Raw genomic sequence first — 20269 nt, 5'->3', positions numbered from 1 at the left:
GGAAACAGAGAGCTCTGTGGGGACAGAGCACTTGCTGCAGCAAGCAAACACGCCGTCTGCGTTCATTTAACCAGCAGACTGATTGGCTGTTGAAACAGGTGACATGCTTTACATTCTAAAACCAGCCACCAGCACTTTGACCAGCTGAGTTGCAGGTGACACCAGCAGCCTGCTTGAGCTCAGACTGGCCACTTCACACCACTGCAACTTTTCTCTGCAACGTTCTGAAACAGTTTTGTCTCATCATGAATCTTTGGTCTGACCAGGGCTTAATGTGTACAAGCGCTGAACAATAAAAGCAATGGAGAAGAAACATGTCACTATACTTTATTAATATAATTCCTCTCATAAACCCACACAGACCGGCTTGTCTGTTTTCTCTCCCTATGTGTAGCAGCCTTTCCTTCATCCAGGGCAAGGGCCAGAGCAAGTACTCTCCCTTGTGCTGATATTTTTTCTTCTGCAAATATTCCGTATCATAGCAACCAGACGCAACCTAGGTGTCTCAGCTGAAAAAAGGCTGCACCTCCAAAGTGCTCTTAAGCACTCCCCAGTTGGGCGTTTCCTAAGAAGGATCTGCTGTTTTCAGCTGAGAAAAAATGCTTTGGTGGACACGAGGCCTTCCTTTCTCAGCTCATGATGAAAATGTGCTTATAATCATATAATCATTGACTTTTGACAACAGAATTTTATGAAATGTCATGGTATATCATAACATGAGATGAAAGTCGATAAACCGTAACACTGAATTATGTTCCAGTCCTATTTGTGTTGCCCATGGCTTGTAAAGACACTACAAATGATACTTGAATGTATAAAAGAGTCCCAGATAAACCACACACTACACACAATATGAGTTCAGTACATTTAATTGTTAATTAATTCATTGCACATTTGCTCAAGTGCAGAGTCATACTCAATGTAAAGCTTTAAAAAATACAATCTCAGTCATCTCTGACGTGACATGAGTGCTTTCATGTAGATTTTTTGAAAATAAAATACAGTATATGACGGATAAACCTTCTCTTTAGAGTCGTGTACTTTAATAAATCTGTAAAGTAAACACTGAGAAACAGGGCAGCATAACTGGTCAACGTCAAAGATACTTTCATTCATATTTAGGTAGTGTAACTTTCGACATTATACATGTGCATTTCCCTTTGTCTGTGTAAACACAATTGTGTCTTTTTTTTTTTTTTTTTTTTGAGATTTGTAGAGTGATACTGTACTACCCTTTAGAGGAGAGCCCTCACATTAACTGGAGCATGAATTACCACCTTTCTGTTGGCACCTGAATTATCATAAACACCGCTCTTGAGCCGCAGCACATTTTGTGCATGCTCGTCATCTCACTTCCCTTTAGAAATAGCTCAACAGGTTTACAATACTTAACATTTTTTTTCTCAAATTAAAAAAATAGTTTGGATCATCGACTGTACACAATACCAAAAACAATGTGCTTTTCCCCATATAGTGTATAGTGCTGAGTTCAATATGCCCTCCACCGGCTGTAGTTACAGTACGCCCATCTCCCTTTGTTGAGGCGGGTGGTAGTCTCACAGGATGCATCATGGAGGCCTCTCTCCATGAAACTTTCGGTGTCTGTACCTGCCGTTCTTTTCCTTGGCCATGTTGATACAGGCGTTGTGCTTGTTGCTCTGCAAGTGGTTCCAGTACTTGATGAGTTCATTGGGATGGAACTGATGGGATGTGATCAGGTGGCTGTACTTACAACTGGAGTAAGACACCCGCCAGTGATTGAAGAGGAACTCGTTGGGAGGGGGCGCCGGGTCGATGCGCAGCTTTGCCAGGCAGATCCCCACGTAAACGTCCTCCAGGTGCAGCCTGCGTATGCTGAGAGAGGCCTGGTAGATCAGCTCGGCCATGTCCCCTGAGAACACGTACCCGGTGCCTGAGCAGAATATCGGGTATCGCTCGCTTGGGTACAGCTCCGGCGGCATGTACCACTTGCTGTCCTTGTTTCGGTTTGGTGCATAGCCCCTCATCAGGTAGCCGGTAAAGTACCTCTGTTTAGGAGGCAGCTCAGGCTTCAGCAGCTTTTGGATGAGATACTCGGTATTGACAAACATGTCGCTGTCTGTCTTCATCACATAGGAGGCGTGTGGGCAATAGGTGGCCACCCAGTTCATGCCCATCAGGGTTTTGATGGTCAGGTTGTAGTAAGTGTCCTGATAGTCCTGTTGGATGATGTCGTGGTGAACGCGGCTCTCTTCCTCTATGCTGCTCTGGAGGTAGGTGTCTGAGCTTTTTCCTGTGCCGAGCAGGAAAAGACGGACAAACCCCAAGCCCATTGCTACACTCTCGTTTCCCCATGTCTGGCGGATGGCGTTGCGAGCATCAGCCTGGCCCGGTTCTGCAGCGATGAGGAGGATGAGGAAGGGCGTGCTGTCCCTGCACTTGAAGGGCTCGTTCAAGATGTAGCGGTAGGGCTGAGCACTAAGCCTCCCTCCCACGCCCATCTCCTTCTGTAAACTGTTGTTAGTGCTCATGGAGTCCCCAAGCCCCATTACGCCCATCCTGGCTCCTCCTCCCCCTCCTTCTGCCTCCCCCGCTGCCCCACCCACCTGCTGAGAGCTAAGGTTGAGCAGAGGCTTTGGCGCTGTATACCCCGTCTCCCTCCACAGGCTCCTCAGGGAGCTGCTCTGGTTGGTTTCTCCCTTGGGGCTGCGGAAGCCTCTGACAGTGTAGGCCAGCGGGTTTTCCCGGGGCCCACTGCGTCCCGGCAGCCAGTCCTGGTGGCTGAAAAATAAGAAGAGGGTAAAGAGCAGAGCCAGCGAGAGAAGGCCGGCCACGTGGGTCCGGAAGAGCGAACGCTTGACGGTCCAGGTCATCTTGATGGGACAGCAGTGCCGCCGTCTCCACTGCATGGTGCAGATCGGGGTCGCAGGAAGCTGCTGCTGCTCGAGAATGGGCGGCGGCGGCGGTCACACACAGTCACCTCAAACATGTGGTTGCCAACAGTCAGAGGTTTATCTGAGCTGGCAGATGGGTTGGAGCGAGCCTCCTGGTGGAGTCAGGGGAACGTTTGAGCCCCCAAGTGCAGCTTGCAGCAGGGTTAAAAGGGCTCCTGATGGAGCTAGGAAGGCGATGATTCTCTGGCCATGGAGGCTTCTCCCTGGCTCTTCTTTGGCACTGTAGACAAACACAAGGTCATGCTCTATGTCTCGTCTCCTTCAGGATATGATAAGGGTCACCTCCGTTGTGTATGCTCCCTGTAATCTGAAAAGAGAAAAAAGAAACAGAGAAAACAGTGTGGGCAGTGGTCCAAAAAGCACCTCCTATTCACTGGCACTGAGCCACATGTCAATTGTCTGAGTTGCAGATGTGTTTTTTATTCCACTTGTGGGGAGAACCGAGCCTATTGCTTAATCATTTTATTTATGGTTTGTTTTGACACACTCTGAGTAATTCTGAATTAATTTCTTCCAGATGCAAAAGCCCCAATTAGAGCTTTCTGCGGATGCAGTGGCCACTATGGTAAATGGCACTTTTGGTAAGCTGACTTAACATTTTGAAAGGGAGAAGCTGAATCAATATGACAGCGTTGTAGCATCTTTGATTGGGCAGGGACGTAGACCACAGTAGGCTCTGGGGATGTGGCTTTCTGTGGAGAGAAATTGGGAGATTTAGAGCATACTGTTGCGAGCAGGTCAGTGACAGGAGGGAAGACTGCAGCTGTAAAAATGACAGTGCATCTGTGTGTTTGAAAAAAAGGCGCATCCAGATGTGTGGCTCGTCGCTGAAATACAGCATACATTTTCAGAGTAAATCAATCTCAGAATAAACACAACTGACTAAACAAGTCCTTTTACTTCACACAGTGACAGAAAATAAGAACTTTCCCTAGATCATCACAAACTCGTCTCACAGGTAAGACTCTAAAATAGTGAGGAATAGAAAATACTCTATCACATTCTTTATGGAATCTATGAGCTGGCTGTCTGGTGTCGGGCATGGTGAGGTGGTGGTTGCCTCTTGCATGTCATTATTCAGCTTAATGCCTGGGGCAGAAGTATAAATTGCAGGTTTGCTCAACGTGATGCCGGCGAACGTTACACTGAGCCGCTTGGGCGAGCGAGTGTCATCAGCCCCCCACCGCGCGTCGACAGCTAGGAGATGCATCTGTCAAAATGAGTTTTCAGGGTCCAGCAGGCAGTGGTGCCGAAGCCTAAGCCAGCCCCTGGCGATAACAGCCTTCACCCGCCATTCACCTTCCACCTTCAGCTTATCAACGCTGCCTACTGTCTAGCTGAGACCACCCAGGCTGCTCGATCTACCACCACAAACAGCCATTATTGCAGGACATAAAAGGCAATGTAAACATACACATGCAGTCACACAGACATGCAACAAGGCAGGCACAATGTGACGTGAATGATTGCATCTGCCCACAGGGAGTTGTGCACCAAGGGAAGGCTATCACGTATGCACACACTGATTCTCTCACTCACCAAAGCAAACAATCAGTTTGCACAAGCACAAAATTTACCGTGCATCGCATATAATCATATGCACATCAAATACTGCACACATAATCGTGTTTTTTTGTGTGTTCACAGACCCCCTAACACAAAATCTAATGTGGAGCAGACTTAACGACATGCACAACAAACACATCTTGTGAGTACAGTCCCGCACTGAAGATGCACATGCACATCACACATAATTATACCCACAATAGACACATGCATCATCATTGTTGTGCATGTGAAATCACACACGCATCACCAGGGAAAAGAGAATATGCCAGCAGAAACTTGCAGGGTGTACTAGACTCTAGTGAATATTAATGTAGCAACAGTGCAAGTCTTGAATCCATCCTTCCTCCCTGAGTGTTAATTTACTGACTGCCTGCGTTGCCTTTTTGTTTATTTGTTTGCTTGCTTTTTTTAATAATTTGCGGCTACCAAACAACAGAGCATTATTTTGTGCCAATGCTACATGCCGGCTCAGTGTGAGGCAGATTTTCTAAACTTCCAATTTTCATTTCCTGCTATGTTTGCTCATTCATCATGACAACTGGCAAGGAACACGATAACCTTTTCAGGCGAGTGTGCTTACCCAGCGCAAGCAATTACAGGAGAATGAGAGGGGCCAGGGCCGGCTTTGTTTTAAAGGTTAACATACTTTACATCAAGGCATATCCAACGCTTGAGAGATTTCTCCTGTCAACTAAATGAACATCTAGTTACGTGAGCTCTGATGAAGTGTGCGCACACAGAGTGGCATCCGCATATTTAAATACACATGTACACAGAGGTAAACACACACGTAATAGATGCCTACACCCACCCACATGCAGACGACCATGACCGGTCGAGTGTGTGAATTTGTTTTTTTTGTTTTCAACGTAAATGCCAATTTCACTGGGAGGCCATTTTTACTTTTTAGCGGTTCCATTTAATCTGCCAATGCCTCTCATTAATTCATTTTCTTGCCTCCCATCAATGTCACTTTTATGCAAGCCAATTAGTTACACTAGCACTAATTAAAGCCCCAGCGATTCTGCAGCGGTCAATAATCAGAACGAAGGCTGGGGGAGTGACACACTGGTGACATACTAGGCATGCATTATAGTGTTGTCTCTGTCACCACATCATCTTCAAACCTAGAGATGAAAAATAGAGCAAAAGGAGGAGAAACCTTCCACAGCGAGGTGTGAAGGCCATCCTCCGCAGTTTGCTTTCTTTGTTTCCACGCCTGTCTTAACAGCCTAGCCTGTTTTTGCCTCCACATTGTGTGTAATGCATGCAAAACAAGCCTCCCTGATGCCGATGAGGATACGACCTTCATTCAGTAAAGCAGTGCACTTCGTTGTAATAGTGACACATTTTCCCCAAGACAAATACAGCCTCCGCTTGTGAGGCGTTTAGAGTGGCTGTTCACTGATGTTAGAGGTTAAATTCTGCTTTATTGAAACAGGCCTGACTGATTATGTGGCTGACTGAGGTTCACTGCCTTGGAGCAACAATCCTCATTCAACCACTGCATTTATGATGAATTTTAATATTAGAGTGGGGTGCATGGCCTTCGTCAGGGTAAGGAAAGTCTGAGTTATTAAAAAAATTCCCTGACGAAGGTCATATGACAACTTGAACAAAGAGATCATGTTTGTTGTGGCTGAATAAGGACCATCGCTCCTAGTGTTGCCACCAATGATTAGTATTATTTTCTCGATTCATATATTGTTTTGTCTGTAAGTAGTTAAAAATCTGTAAAAAAAAAAAGCCAATATAATTTCCCAGAGCCCAAAATAACTTATTGAAATCGCTTGTTTTGTCCAACCAACAGTCTAAAACCTTGAGAAATTTCAATTACTATCATATATGACTTAGAAAGACAACAAATAATCATATTTTAGAGAGGGGAAGCAGCAAATGACTTTCAATTACAGATCATCAAAACAGCTACTGAATAATTTTCTGTCAATTGACAGATAATCCTTTCAGCTCTCGTTGCTTCAAGGCAGCACTATTCAACTAAACTGAATTGGCTGAGTATTACTCTATTCCATTTATTTCACTGTTTAGTTACACTGCTGTTTTCAATGTCAAAGATCAATTTAATATCATCATAAAGTCTAATGAATTGCTACAGAACACTACCCAGAAGTATATAAAGTAGTTAAAGTAGCTCAACCTTGGCTAACTACAACCAGTGTTGGGAAGGTTCCTTTTGAAATGTAACAGCTACCCTGTTAAAAATGTAATAAGTAATGTAACTATTGTAATGACTTCATCAAAGGAATGTGAGTTATTGCATTTGATTACTTTTTCATTACTTTTCAAACAAATATTTAGTACTGGGCAATAAAGCTGAAAAACATCTGGAAATAGGATAGATACAATCACCCTAACCCTACCCTGTCAGAATCCATGACCCAGCCCCTAAACCCTAACCCTGACCACTCAACAACTCACAAAACTCAACAATTTTTTACTGTTGTCTGGTACTGGGTCACAGAATTTGGTGTTACAACTGGCATTCCTGCATGGAGAAAAGATGCAAAGCGACATAATATTATATAAGCTTTTTTTTAAATAGTACATTCAGATGTGACTCCTTTGTGATCCCCACCATTTTGATTAGTGACTGTGATTTAATTACATTTTTTCTTAGTAACTGTAACTGATTAAAATTTCATTAGGGCCCAAGCACCGACCTCAGTGCGAGGGCCACACCCTTTAAAGAGCAGCCCCTGCAGTTTCACCAAAATGCACGAAAATCGGTGCACGCTTGTTCATTTTGTAATTTAATTTCATCTAACTAGTTACTTCTCAACACTGGCCACAACATCAGTAATAATTACACCAGGTGATTAAAACCTGTGAAAACACTGAATAAAGCAGTTTCACATTACAAACCAGGGTTTCTCCAACGCTGTTTAGCATGTCGAAAACGGGCCGCTAATGCAGCACCTGCTAATGTGTGCTCATTTTTTTACCCCTGATAACTTAAGATCCAGATGTTCAGATGTTAGATGTTTTACTGGGAGTCAAATACTCTGCAGGGGTCTCTTCCTCTCCAAAAAACAAACCTGGTGAATTAAACCAGTAAAAACACTAAATAAAGCAGTTTCACGTTAAAAAGAAAATCAGTGTTTCTCCAACACAGCTCATCAGGGAGGGTCTGCTAACACAATGGCTGACGCGAAAATGTGAATTGCCCTATCTAGAGCCAGCCTTTGGTTTGTCCATTCTGGGCTACTGTAGAAATAAGGCAGTGGAACATTGGGGACTCAGTAGACAAGGACCAGTTCCCTATGTGGGGAATGAAAACACGATGATTATTATTTTCAGGTGATTATACACTAAAGAAAACACACTTATTATACTGTATTCCATTTCTGCCAGTACAGCACAGTGCACTTTGCTGATAGTCCCTCTGTCCATTTTATTACTTTTAAGATGTTTAATCATACTGGATTATTTTTAATTTGTAATATTATTTTTTATAATATTTTTACTTGAATTAAGGATCTGAATACTTCTTTCATCTCTGTTTTTTTGTTTTTTTCTTTATAACCCAAACAATAAGCTGACTTTCAAAGCAGTGGCTGGACTGTTAGATTCAGTACCAAATTTGAAATCATATCAGCCAGCAGCCATAAATTCCCTATTTAAATTCTCTCACTCTGTTCAGCAAGGTTTTCAGTTTTGATGCACGAGAGTTGTAATCTCAATGTTAATTCGACATCCGACAGTGTTTGCTAGGAAATAAAAACTAAGCTATTCCTGTTAAATTTAGCCTTAATTCTATAAAGAACCCTTGAGTGTTGCACTTACTGACCTAACATTAGTGATAATGTTTTTCATTTGATTCTTTATCTTAGTCTGGTAAGAATACAATTGTCATGTTCAATAAATCTGGCCAGCAGTGAGCAAGGAGGACATCCTGTTTTGTTTCTGTTTAATTTAAGATGCTGCCATGACTCTCAGTCTCTATTATTAGCATTGCAATTGGGAACAAGAAAAACAGATCCTAGGGTTGGGCATCAAAACTTGATTGGGTTTGGTTCGAAGTTGGTTGGATCACTTTTTAAGACACCTGTTGTTAGCAAAATGTTAGCTAACTAGCTAGGCAAGAGCTACATCAGGAGAAGGCAGTCTAATGTTAGATCACCAGTGTCAGCCATGTTCACTTCCTCCTTATTCCTAAGGTAACGTTAGAGATTTGGAAAAGCAGAGATAAGTTGATTGCAGATATATTTTCAAGATGACACGAATTAGCCAGGGAAGATCAAGGCTAACATTTCTTTATTATATTATCTCTGTATGTTACTTGCCTCTCTAAAGTAACTACATTTATTTGGATGAAAATGACGTCAGTGAATATATTCTATTACATACTGCAGCCCTTAGCGTCGGCTTATGCCCACTGTGGCACCCAAGTAAACAGAACTGGTGTCACCATGTCTCTTTTTGTCAAGCTTGTCTGATTCACAACAGTAACTACAGGGAGCAGGCCTTGGGATTGGTCAATTGCTGACTTTGTGTTGCAGATATACACTTTCTCTAACATTCATAGAAACTGTCTTTTAAATATTTTTTCCTATTCCCGAATTTTTTGGTTATACTTTTCCATTTTTTGATTCAAGTAGTTTTGGTTTGTAATTTTTTTTTAATTTGTACAGCCTAATTGAAAGGAAAAAGAAACCTTCCCATCACAGCTGACAATTTACTGATGATAGTCGAAATGTGCCAGGAACAAAGGTTGGTTAATTTTTGTTCTTGAAATGTCTGTTCTGTTTTCATCTCTAAAAATATTGTCAACAGAACCAAGATTTGATAAGAACCGGATTCAATATGCAGAATCCGAATTTTTAAAACTGAAACAATATCCAAACCTAAACCTGAGTCTAAAAAAATATTTTTATCTATGGAACAACCTTACCTTCAATCGCTCACAACTCTCTTACTGTTGCTTTCTTAGTGCTTACGTTAGCGAGAAACAACTGAGCTACTTGTTCTGCAACTGTTGCTTGGCACGCACAGCAATGAGTTTCAGGAATTTCATAGTTGTTTTGTTCTCACAAGGTGCTGCTGGGAACACCTTAAAAATGATGTTCCAGGGAATTCACTCCCAGGCTTCATCCAGAGCAGTCACTTAAAAGTACAGACTGCTATCAAGTCCACACCTCTCCCCTCAGTGCTGCTGTGGTTTCATCTTAAACCCTCCTTGTCCTGGTCACTTTCCTCCCTTATTCAACTGCCCTCTTCCTCAACAATCTGTCATTTTCTGACTGTTGTTTACTATCTGATTGCAGAGAAGAGTTCACGGCCAAGAAAACAAGTGAAATAGAGGTGAGGGTTGTTGTTGTTGTTGCTCTTCCTTTTCCTAACTTTCTGTGAGAGTTATTTGACAAACTGGTCATCCCAATTCTCTTTTACCAAAGTGAGGTATGGGGTTTTCATAATATTGAGCAAATGATGAAAAATTGGCTCCCAACTTTTTTGTTTTTTGGCCCACATACCCCGACAGCCCTATCAGATGGAGTCAAGTACCCCTTCATCCAGCACAACCTGACATGCTCCAGATGTGTTCATTGAGAATTGATTTTAAACTGGATGTTAACACTATTATCTATACAGACGTGGGTATCATTACATTGTGTTTTGTAAAGTTGAACTGTCAATTTTTAGGTTGGTTTTGTCAAGGTTACAGTTGTGCTAAGTGGCAGAAGTTAGACGCTCCAATCATTTATCCATTACTTTTAGCTAACTATTTCAACTGTTTATCAGAGCTGCAACAATTAATCAATTAATAGTCAACTTTTAAATTAGCAGCAAATTAATTTGATGATCGATTCATCTGTTTGAGTCACACCTCTCTGATTTCAGTCTCTTAAATGTGAATACTTTCTGGTATCTTTACTCCTCTATGACAGTAAACTGAATATCTTTGGGTTGAAGAAAAAACAAGACATTTCAAGACATCGTCTCGAGCTCTGGACAACACTGGTTGACATTTTTCACCATTTTCTGACATTTTATTGATCAAACAATTAATCAATTAAATCAAGAAAATAACTGACAGATTAATCGGCAATGAAAAAAAAATCTTTAGTCGCAGCCCTACTGTCATTTACTGTCTACCAACGCCGGGACCTCAACAGAAGCACATGCTTGGGTTTAGGTAACAAAAGTACATGGTTAGGTTTAGAAATTCGGAAAGCCAATACCAGGCTCCTAGTTGAAAGGCCGGGGTTTGTTGGATCCATGCACCATCCCTCCCACCCGCCCTATAGGGACTTTCCAGCTCCTTATATGAAGAAGTTACCGGCAGCTTTTCAACTTGACGCCATCCGGCGGCTGATCATACAAGGTGCTTCGGGCCAATGGCAGCCTATCATGACAACGTGAAAGGTTATGTCCAGCAGCGTTATACTGATGCCACTTGGCCTTGTTTCAGACCACTGCGAAATCCCTGACCAAGCGGTAGTATTTGAATACTTCGGAATGAGAACAGGCTGCGACTCTTGATTTCTTACAGCATCTATGTGAGCTATCTATCACTTTAGGCTAACTGCTAACTTCTCTGCTTGCCTGCCAACTAAAATCACTCTCAGTTGGTCTCCATCAGTGTTCAGCTGCAACAGCTTGCCTAACTTACTTACTTAAATTTAGAAAAAGAAAAAAAAAATAGCGGAGCTACTCTACAGTCTAACTCGTAGCCCTTGGCAACTTCAGAAGTAGCCTACAAGGAGCCCTGTTTAGAAAATACTGGTAAGAGAGATATTAGTTGGATACAAATGCAAATAATGGCTATATTCAAATACTAAAATTTGCCAAATTATTTATTATTTTATTTATGAACAATAATGTTTTTATTGTATTTGTCCAGTTTTTGAATTAAGCAACCAGGCAACAGGTGACGCTGGTCTTTGACACTTTATTTTTCCTTTTTTTTGTGTTTCCTTGTGTCTACATACCTGCTAGAATTCCATCAGTGACTCGATCCTAGTGGTATGTTAACTCATGCAAACAGTTTCACTTTTGTCTGCTGAGGTTACGAAAGATTGTACTCTGAGATTTGGGCCACAGCCAAAACACAATGGAATTGAAGTTGTGGTGCTCAAAGCATTAAAATTACATTTTAGAAATATAAAAGCAACATCTCTTTACAAAAAGAACAAGACAAAAAAAAATCAGCGCCCCTGGATAATCCACAGACTTTCCTGTGTAAAGTTTTCATGAGAACAAAACCCTATCCAAGAAATAGTTTCCATAAAAAAACTGCGAGAGATAGATAAAACGTTTTTTGGGGGGTATTTGAGTGAACTGACCCTTTGAAAATGTTTGGTGTATATCTGACTCAACTAGGATAGGACCGCTGGGAGGGGGAGGGTTGCCTTCTCGCTAAGTGTTGCAGAGCAGATGAGTGACACTGGATGGCCAGCTGTGGGTTTTTTTTTTTAACCTTCATCACTAGAGACTGGTCAGATCTGGGCCAGGCCACTTGAGTCCCCGATCACAAAACATGACCATATCTAATCCTTAAAGGGTCAGTTCATCCAAATGACCAAACCCCCATTTCTCCTGTCTTGCATCTATCGCTCCATTTCTGGTGGTATCTAACGCTTTTATTTGCCCCCATTCTGACCATCTCTGCCTCTGCCTCAATAGAGGGAGGTATTTTGTTTTGATTGAAACTAGATCTCTGTGACCTCGGCATATAAATCAAGAATATGAGGAGAACTATAGGTCCATTAATCAATTAGCTGATCGACAGATATATATTCCGCAACTATTTTGATGTGTTTCGGTCATTTTCTAAGCACAGATGCCAAACACTCCCCAATTTCAGCTTCTATATTAAGAGGATTTTATGGTATTCCTTGCGTAATGTGACAGTAAACGGAATGTTTTGGTTTTTGGCTGTTGCTTTGACAAAAAAAACAAAAAAAAAAAAAACAATTTTAGATGTCATCTTGGGTTTTAGGAAACTGTAATTTCCATTTTTTTAATTGTTTTCTCACATTTCTGTTTGACCAAACGATAAACTGATAATAAAACATAAGGCAGAATAATCTACAATGAATATAAACATTATTTAACCCCTTAATGGAGTGTTACAAGTATCTTCTCCATGTTGCGAGCCCCAACAAACATAATCCCATTCACCGGGGCAGAGACTGACATCTCAAGACTTTCCTAAATAGGATAAAAAACTAGTGAGAAAATCTTCTGTACTGAACTGATCCTTTAACGTCCAAGTCAAAGCCATATAATGTTGAATTATAGTGCAACATTTGGATTAATTTGTCCTTTAAAAAAGGCTGTAACAAAGGATCGAGCCGCCTCTTAAAGGTGGACTCAAAAATAAAAGAGCCTTCTGGGAAATAAAGCTTTGGCAGCTCCGAGCTATTGTAGCTGTAGTAAATATTATATGACAGTGATTTTCTTCCACTCAGTGAGAGCGATATCCAACCTTTGTCATTGTGCTGCTGCCAACTTTTACCACTGGATTTAATTCTAACAGTATTTCTGCTTTACTTTGTTAATAAAGCCCCACCGTATTCTCCTCGCTTCGACTCTTTTCGGAGATGTCGGTTCAGACACCACAGCAATAAATTATGAGGTGGTTTGAAAATTAGACCCTATTAAAGTTTCATAGTCTAGTGGGCAGAGTGAATACCCAGATGGTGAGCTTAGCTGCTGTGTGTTTTTTTTGTTTTTTTTAATGTCCATCTCAGCAGTTAGCATGCACAGGCTTTCAGTGCCAAATAGCTCAGGCAGCTGGACGTGATGAAGTGGATAAAAAGCCCTGTTAATTGAACTGGATCAATGGGAACTCCCTGGCCTCGCCTCTTGGCAGGTCCAAGGAGGAGTTTCCTAAACTTGAATCTATGTAAAGGAATACAGTACGAATTACTGACCCCTGTTTGATGTGAGGGATTGTACCTTCCAGAATCTCTGATCTGCTCTGGGCGCAAGGATGAATGAAATCTTCACAATCCACCTTTTGGGGGGGAAGTAATTACACAAATCAAAGCTTTCTTAATGTTCCAGTGGTACACCTGCCTCCAACACCTGGCTGAGGGGCTCCTGACTGTCATTGCAACATTTTAGAAAGCAACTTGAGGTCCAAAAAAGTGCCTGATGGAGAGGACATGCAGGGTGCTGGGACACAGAGGAAGGGCATGGATGGATGAATGTATTGATGGACGGATGGATACTAGTCAAGGCGGCTGGGAAGGGTGACTGGCTGGATGTAATGGAGGGGAGAGGAGGGCGGGGAAGGCTAAATGAATAATGAGGATGTGGAGGACTGATGAGACGTGCAGTGCTGCGTACCTCCTCCTCCTCATGCTGCTGCGGCTGCTGACAGGGCTGCGGTCGGCTGACGGAGTGTGTGAACCCCGGTGCCTTTACCCGCCATCACCGCCTCCTTGGACTGGGAACAACCTGCGCTTTAACGCCTTCTCCTCCTCCAGCTCCCTCTTCTCTAATCACACTGACACCTTGGATGTGTTACGTCCCTCGTCCTCATTCCCACAGGCTCAACAAACCTGCAGGTTTTTGGTTCTCCTCCTGCTGCGACTCCTCCTCTCTCCTGCTCCTTGTGTCCGTTATACACCACAGCCTCCCTCTACCTCACTACTTGATAAATATTTTTGCCTCCCCTCGCTGTTTCACTGTTGTTTCCTGATCTTATCCTAGTTTATCTCTCTCCCCAGAGGTGTTATTTAATGTAAACATGTAAGAGAAATCATCACAGCATCCACACACGTTTATCCGGAGCCCGATCCGCTATGAGGAGGGGACAGCAGCGGCGGCAGAGCAGCAGGAGTGCGGCTGGTCCTTCACGAGGCTCGGTGGGCTGATGTACAGTATGAGCGCAGTGAAAGCAATGGACAAAAACACAATAAAAAATTATATCCTCTCCCACCTCTGAGTCCTGTCACTGCCAAAACATGCTCCCCGAGTCCTGAAGGAAAAACAAAAACAACTAGTCGTCTACTTTCACTTCCCCCGCTTCCGTTTGTCAGCCCGCTCCTTATTGTTTTTCTTCTCCCCGGGTCTTTCCCTCGCTCTGTCTTGGACCGAGCCCTGTCGGATTCCCCAGCCGGGCAAGGGAGCTGCTGGCCCGGGCAAGCAGGCTGTCAGACACCGCTCTACTGACGGAACTCTACCACGTCACTGCATTATTAGCGGAGCATCTCACGTGACCCTGTTAGACGCTCATGCTGCGTTCAAGGGGTGTGGGTGAACCCCCCCCCCTTCATCAGCGCACACACACACACACACACACACACACACACCAGCTCAAATGTGTTCCAACACACACTGTTATAATTAAAAGTTGCTAAAGGTGCGACCTGTGTGATTACTGTTATTGTATTCTTGTTCCAGGCTATTATTACTGGACACATTTAGAGAAAAAAATTATTAAAGTTTGAGGGTGATTAAATTAAATGGTAGTTTTTATGTTTGGATACAGCAATGAAAAAGATACAGTATATTTTCTAAATCTTATTGTACAAGAAGGGACTCATAAAACATTTAAGAGCCTCTAGAAATATTTGTTTTAGATATTTTTTAATGTTATGTTTCCTAGTACAGTGTGTTTTCTAAAGAAGCCATGTAGAGCCACACTTGCATTTTTTTTAATGCTGTTATCTCAAAATCACAAGTTATTCATTTTGCTATCTTGTGTAAACGGACGTTATCTTAAGTTAGAGGTGATAATCAACCTGCACTAACAAGAAACAAAAAGGTTGTTTCCTTTTATTATTCATAATGGTTATCAGAGATCGGGAGTGCCGTGCCAGCATGTATAGATGGTGACAACTTCACAACTGTAGCAACTTATGTAAGCTGAAAAAGTCACATCAAGAAGTACCCATTACTGTTCGGGAATTTATTTCAATCAAGTTCTAACAGGACCCCAACAATCATGATGGTGATCTTGAAGGTTGAAATCAGGTGTGGTCAAATGAACCAGACACTCATTATTGAGTTCTCCATAATAACCCAGTGATAAATTCCCTCATCCTGGGAAATCCGCCTTTTGTCAAGAATCAACAGAAATGTTCCCTCTATCATGAGAAATCAAGATTTGTAATCTCAAGATAACAGCATTAAAAAATAATAATAACAGCATGCACAGTCGTTCTCAGCTTCCATAGCTTTGTAAAAGACATTCATTTTCCTTTTTTGTATACCGTATTTTTACGCTACAATAACATTGTAAAACTTACCCTCATGAAACTATAAGCCTCCATGAAAGCTTTCATACACCATACCATACACCATACCATACGATACGTCACAATGCAATACTATACGATGCAGTAAGATAATTACGATACAATATGATGCGGCACAACCATACAAAACAGTTTTTGGATAAGCACTAACAAAAACAAGGATAATGTCACTGATACAAATTCAGAACTGTGGCTTTAAAATTACATATATTTAATTACAAGTTGCAATTTGAGTAGAAAACTGAGCAGTGATTCACCATTTTACACTGTATGTATAGCCATATGGACAAACTTGTCTATACACCTTTGAGTATTTTTGGTCTGAGGCAGTTTTTAATGGTTAGGGGTTTTAATGAGGGAAAATCTTACTCGTACAGCAAACAATGATTTGTGCTTCCCACTTTGTTGCCTCAGTTTGGGCGAGGCCCTTTCGTGTTTCAACATGACAATGCCCCTATGCACAAAGCCAAGACAATGGCGTTTAGGGTGGAAAAACTCGTCCTGCCTAAACAGAGCACCTTCTGGATGATCTGGAACCTTGACTGCAAGTCAGGCCTTGTCGGCCGACATCAGTGGCTGACCTCACTAATGCTACTGAGGCTGAATGGCAGCAAATCTCTTCTGCACAGGTCCCAGACACTGCTGGAAACTTTCCTGGATGAGTAGCAGCAGCTTAATCCTTGGAGTATGTTTAACAGACATATAGGTGTGATGCTTCTACATACTTTTGGTCACATTAGGTAGTCATGTATTTATTTGAAGCTGTCTGTCAAAGCTGATTACTAACTGATACTTGATTGTTGACTGTCACATTAAGTAACATTTCAAAACAAAAGAGGAAGATGAAGCAACCTGACAAAGATCTTATGTCTTGTTTTGCAGAGTTTTGGTTTATAAAACAGAAAGAATAAGTCAATGTTTATTGCTTTATGTCCATGTCCAAAAAGGCATTGTTTTCCTGTGATTGGGAATATAATGAAAATGTGACGATGGGTTAATGATCACAAACATCTGACTGCAGATTGGGGATTATAATGTGAAAATTCAGCAGAGCAGTAAAACTATGGAGGTCTATTCAGAGAATAAACAAGAAAAGAAGAAGAAAAAAATTTGCAAGCCATGTCTTCCAACTGGAAGCAAAAGTGGATGGTATTTCCAAAAAGGAAACTCATTCCTCCCACTTTTCCCACATTCACATGAATGCAGCATCACTCCCTTCCCTCCCTCATCTTCCCCTCCTTCAAGCCAACCACCCTGCTCCCCCTCTGTGGGCGGAAAAAAAGGGGATTTAACTCCTCCGTAAGAGCATGGTGGCCAGTGGTTGTCTGGTAACAGCTGGATTTGCCACCATTGTGCTCTTTGTTTAACCCTGCCTGCGATGTTTCTCTCTGGACACAACCATTTTAAAACACATTTTTGCCCTGTTTGTCACATTAGTAATGCATCATTATTCACACATGATTACCAACTATATTTAGCATGCTTTCACATGCCTCACTCGAGGTCCTTGACAGCACTGACTCTCTCCCTCCACTACAGCGTGATGATGAAACCCTACCTGCCTCATTAATGACTTAAACACAATGGGAACCCTTCATCAGCCTTCAGTCATGTTTACACTCATGCAACTCCAGAGACCGCCATGCTTTTTGATAAGCGATGAAAGCAGCTTGTCTCTTTCCCTCCCTCAGTAGAAGTGGAGCAGATGGAATTATGGCTCATGCAAAAAGCAGCTCGCCACTTCAGGGACAGTGCGCCAGTGGGAGAGCGGCCTCTTGCAGCACTGTAAATATTGTAAGGTAGCACCACAGCATAGGAGCACAGGTGACTGAATAATTAATAGGAGCTGTGTCTTTGACAGATATACTTTGGAGGCCATTAGCTCAGCTACCTGGCCGGTGAGAGCATATTTGTCAAAAGAAAGTAATGCTAGGGTGGTGATTGATTTCCCGAGGCTGCCAGGTTAGAGGCGGCGCGCCTCTGTACATTAATATCATGTGGCATCTATTAGATAGGTGACTTCCTCAACTCGTCTGGCCCGGCTGCCTCGGCAAAGACCAGCGAATCAAAATTCAAATTGTCATCATTAATTGCCTGTGCTCGGGGAGTATCTTAGAACACCACGTCTGCCTCTCCTGCTGGAACTCAGAGAAACCCAGTCCCCTGCACACAGACACTACACATATACACAGATGTCCTCATGTAAAATAAACAAATATGCACACATGCACAAACCCATACTTTATTACTTTCCTTGAATGTCTTACTGGTGCCTCTGCAGTCATTTTTATAAAGCAGATTACAGCTCCTGTAATGTGATCTCCTTTTATCTCACAAAATTTAAACACCCGTGCCTTCAAGTGAAAAGTCAATAAAAACATGTGCGTGCTTTGGCGGGAAGTGAGGTGCTATTCACAAGATGGGACTAGTGTGGAAAAAAGCAAATAAAGACAGAGACCACATTCCTTTATTGCATTTTTTTTTGTTTTGTTTCCACACTTCTAAAAAGTATGAAAGGACAGCCCAGTTTCTTTTCTGTGCAAAGCAATACGTTCAAACACAAATGGGCCGACATTTGCATATATAGCAACCTGGAAACCCTTTCACATTTGAATAATTTCTAATTTCTATGCTTTCAGTCATGGTCAGTTCGCCATATTGGCAAGTTCTGCAAAGAAATGCTAACTGACATGGCAAATAATGCAGTTATATCTACCTATTCACACTGGGAGCTCACCCATTTTATAAGTCTGTGGTTTTTTTCTTTGTTCTAATTCTTTCTAAAGCACATTTTTCTCAAGTTGTCCTGTACTTAACTTCCTCTTTTTCTCTCAGACACTGCAGGAGGAAGGAAAGGTTGGTTATCTCGCTACGCCTTTTAAGAAATGCAGTCTCAGATGACATGCGAGCTGTTATTGCTTCTCTTAAAGAGTGCAGTCGCAATATCCTGTGGCAGAGCCTCAAGTGCAGGCAGGGATGTCTCTGTGAATATCTTTGCCTTTGTTCAGACTTTGGCTGTTCAATGAACAAAAATCGGGGGTCAGATCTGTTATAGCATAGGACAGCTTACAGAGCATGAAGCAGTAATTCACTATATTTCATACTATCTTGGTAGCTAATTATGGCGCAAATTACACAGGTTTAAATGTGACTTATCATTCAAATCATAACGGCACACTGACTGTTATGTGGGAAAAAAATGCGTTTTGCTGATAGCGACTAGCTTTGCACCTGCAGTCAACACAGTTTAATGATGTATGTGCATGTGTTCATTAATTAAAAAAATAACAATTTGCATGAGTCACAGATGCTGCCTGAAAGGAGTATGTAATTATAAAAAAAAATGCCTCCAAGAGATGCATTCGACCACATTAATGACAAAGTGAAAATGTAATATATGTCAGATCCATATGTAAATACATTTTCCTGAGCAGATCCAATAAGAAAATGCGTGCAATTCAAACAGTTGGCAGGCAGTTTGGGTAGTAGCATGCCTGTCAAAATGAATTGTCTGGATTCTTGCAGATGGGCAACAAGCAGCGCTGCGTTTACTGTCAATGGATAGAGAAAGAAGAATGATAGCCAGCACACATGCACGGTTGTCTGTGTCCCTCACAAGAAAGAGAAATCTGATTTCAGCCTGTATACAGGCAACACATTTTAATTCCATGCTTAAATCCATCTAAACTGTATCCACACACGCCTGGACATACTTGTTATAGCCTGGGCTTAGGAGAGCCCAAGCTGTACGATCGTCACTGCCAGATATAGATGTGGTCAGACAGTCTGAGATCCAGCCACAATGTACAAATGAGCAATGTAAACAAGAAGAGCTTGAGGTGAAAGCAGGAAGTCGTGTGGACAGTTACGAGGGATGCATTACATGCCTTTTAGGGCAAGAGAATACTGTGACGTGATCTTATAATCAATCAAATATCAAGAACCGTAGTGACATGACAAAAAGCTGTAGTAAGTGATTAACATGGAGGGCTATTTAAATGTGATAAGAGAATAAAGAACAGAGGCTACTTCGTGTGAACCGGTCATGAAAAACAAATACATGATATGGCTCCTGTTCTAATTTGAATTCAACAGAAATGCAGTCCACACGCAGTGCTCATACAAGTGAAATAAAGCAGGGAGAAGGAAAGCAGGGAGAAACATAATACTGGGACTTTGTTGTCATTGTCAGCAGCATAATCTCAAAATCTCAAAAGTCCAATCTTGACAATCTTGTTCACAAGCAGGTCAAAACAAGAAATGAGGGAATATCGAGTAGATATATTTGGGAACCAGAGCTGCTGTTGAATAAAATACTAAAAGACATGTCTTAGTATTGGCTCTTATTCCTCTTAATCAAATCTGGATTTTCTTTTTGTCTTTACATGATAGAGACCATCCTCCCCTAAAGTTTGCACAAGCAGCTAAGTAGTAGCATAGGAAAAGAGCATAGGGAGGAGGCCAGTGCGTATGGATGAATCAATCAAGCACAGGACTTTGACCCAGGAGACCCCTGCCTGTGTCCAATGTGAAACC

The 20269-nt window shown here is 42.0% G+C and overlaps 1 protein-coding gene across 5 annotated transcripts; it reads right to left on the bottom strand.

Moving 5' to 3' along the window:
- Positions 1-856: 856 nt before the first annotated feature.
- On the bottom strand, positions 857-14648 carry b3galt2 (UDP-Gal:betaGlcNAc beta 1,3-galactosyltransferase, polypeptide 2). Of its 5 annotated transcripts, none has more exons than XM_050055898.1 (2): positions 13400-14648; positions 857-3240 (listed from the first exon to the last, which is right to left on the bottom strand). In XM_050055898.1, exon 2 carries the CDS (start codon positions 2886-2888, stop codon positions 1569-1571), a length of 1320 nt encoding a protein of 439 aa, XP_049911855.1. In that variant the 5' UTR covers positions 2889-3240; positions 13400-14648; the 3' UTR covers positions 857-1568. The 5 variants fall into 5 exon arrangements, with proteins under 5 accessions (XP_049911855.1, XP_049911856.1, XP_049911854.1 ...); XM_050055899.1 differs by having other exon boundaries at positions 13425-14648; XM_050055897.1 differs by having other exon boundaries at positions 13818-14648.
- Between the last annotated feature and the right edge of the window lie 5621 nt (positions 14649-20269).

This window comes from Epinephelus moara, chromosome 10, assembly GCF_006386435.1.
Source record: "Epinephelus moara isolate mb chromosome 10, YSFRI_EMoa_1.0, whole genome shotgun sequence".
NCBI classification, from domain to species: Eukaryota; Metazoa; Chordata; class Actinopteri; order Perciformes; family Serranidae; genus Epinephelus; species Epinephelus moara.
The sequence above is the reverse complement of the archived record's forward strand: the minus strand, read 5'-3'. Positions and strand labels throughout refer to the sequence as shown.

Coding starts and splice junctions, on each gene's coding strand:
- b3galt2 (XM_050055898.1), bottom strand. CDS start 2,888: ATGCAGTGGAGACGGCGGCACTGCTGTCCCATCAAGATGACCTGGACC.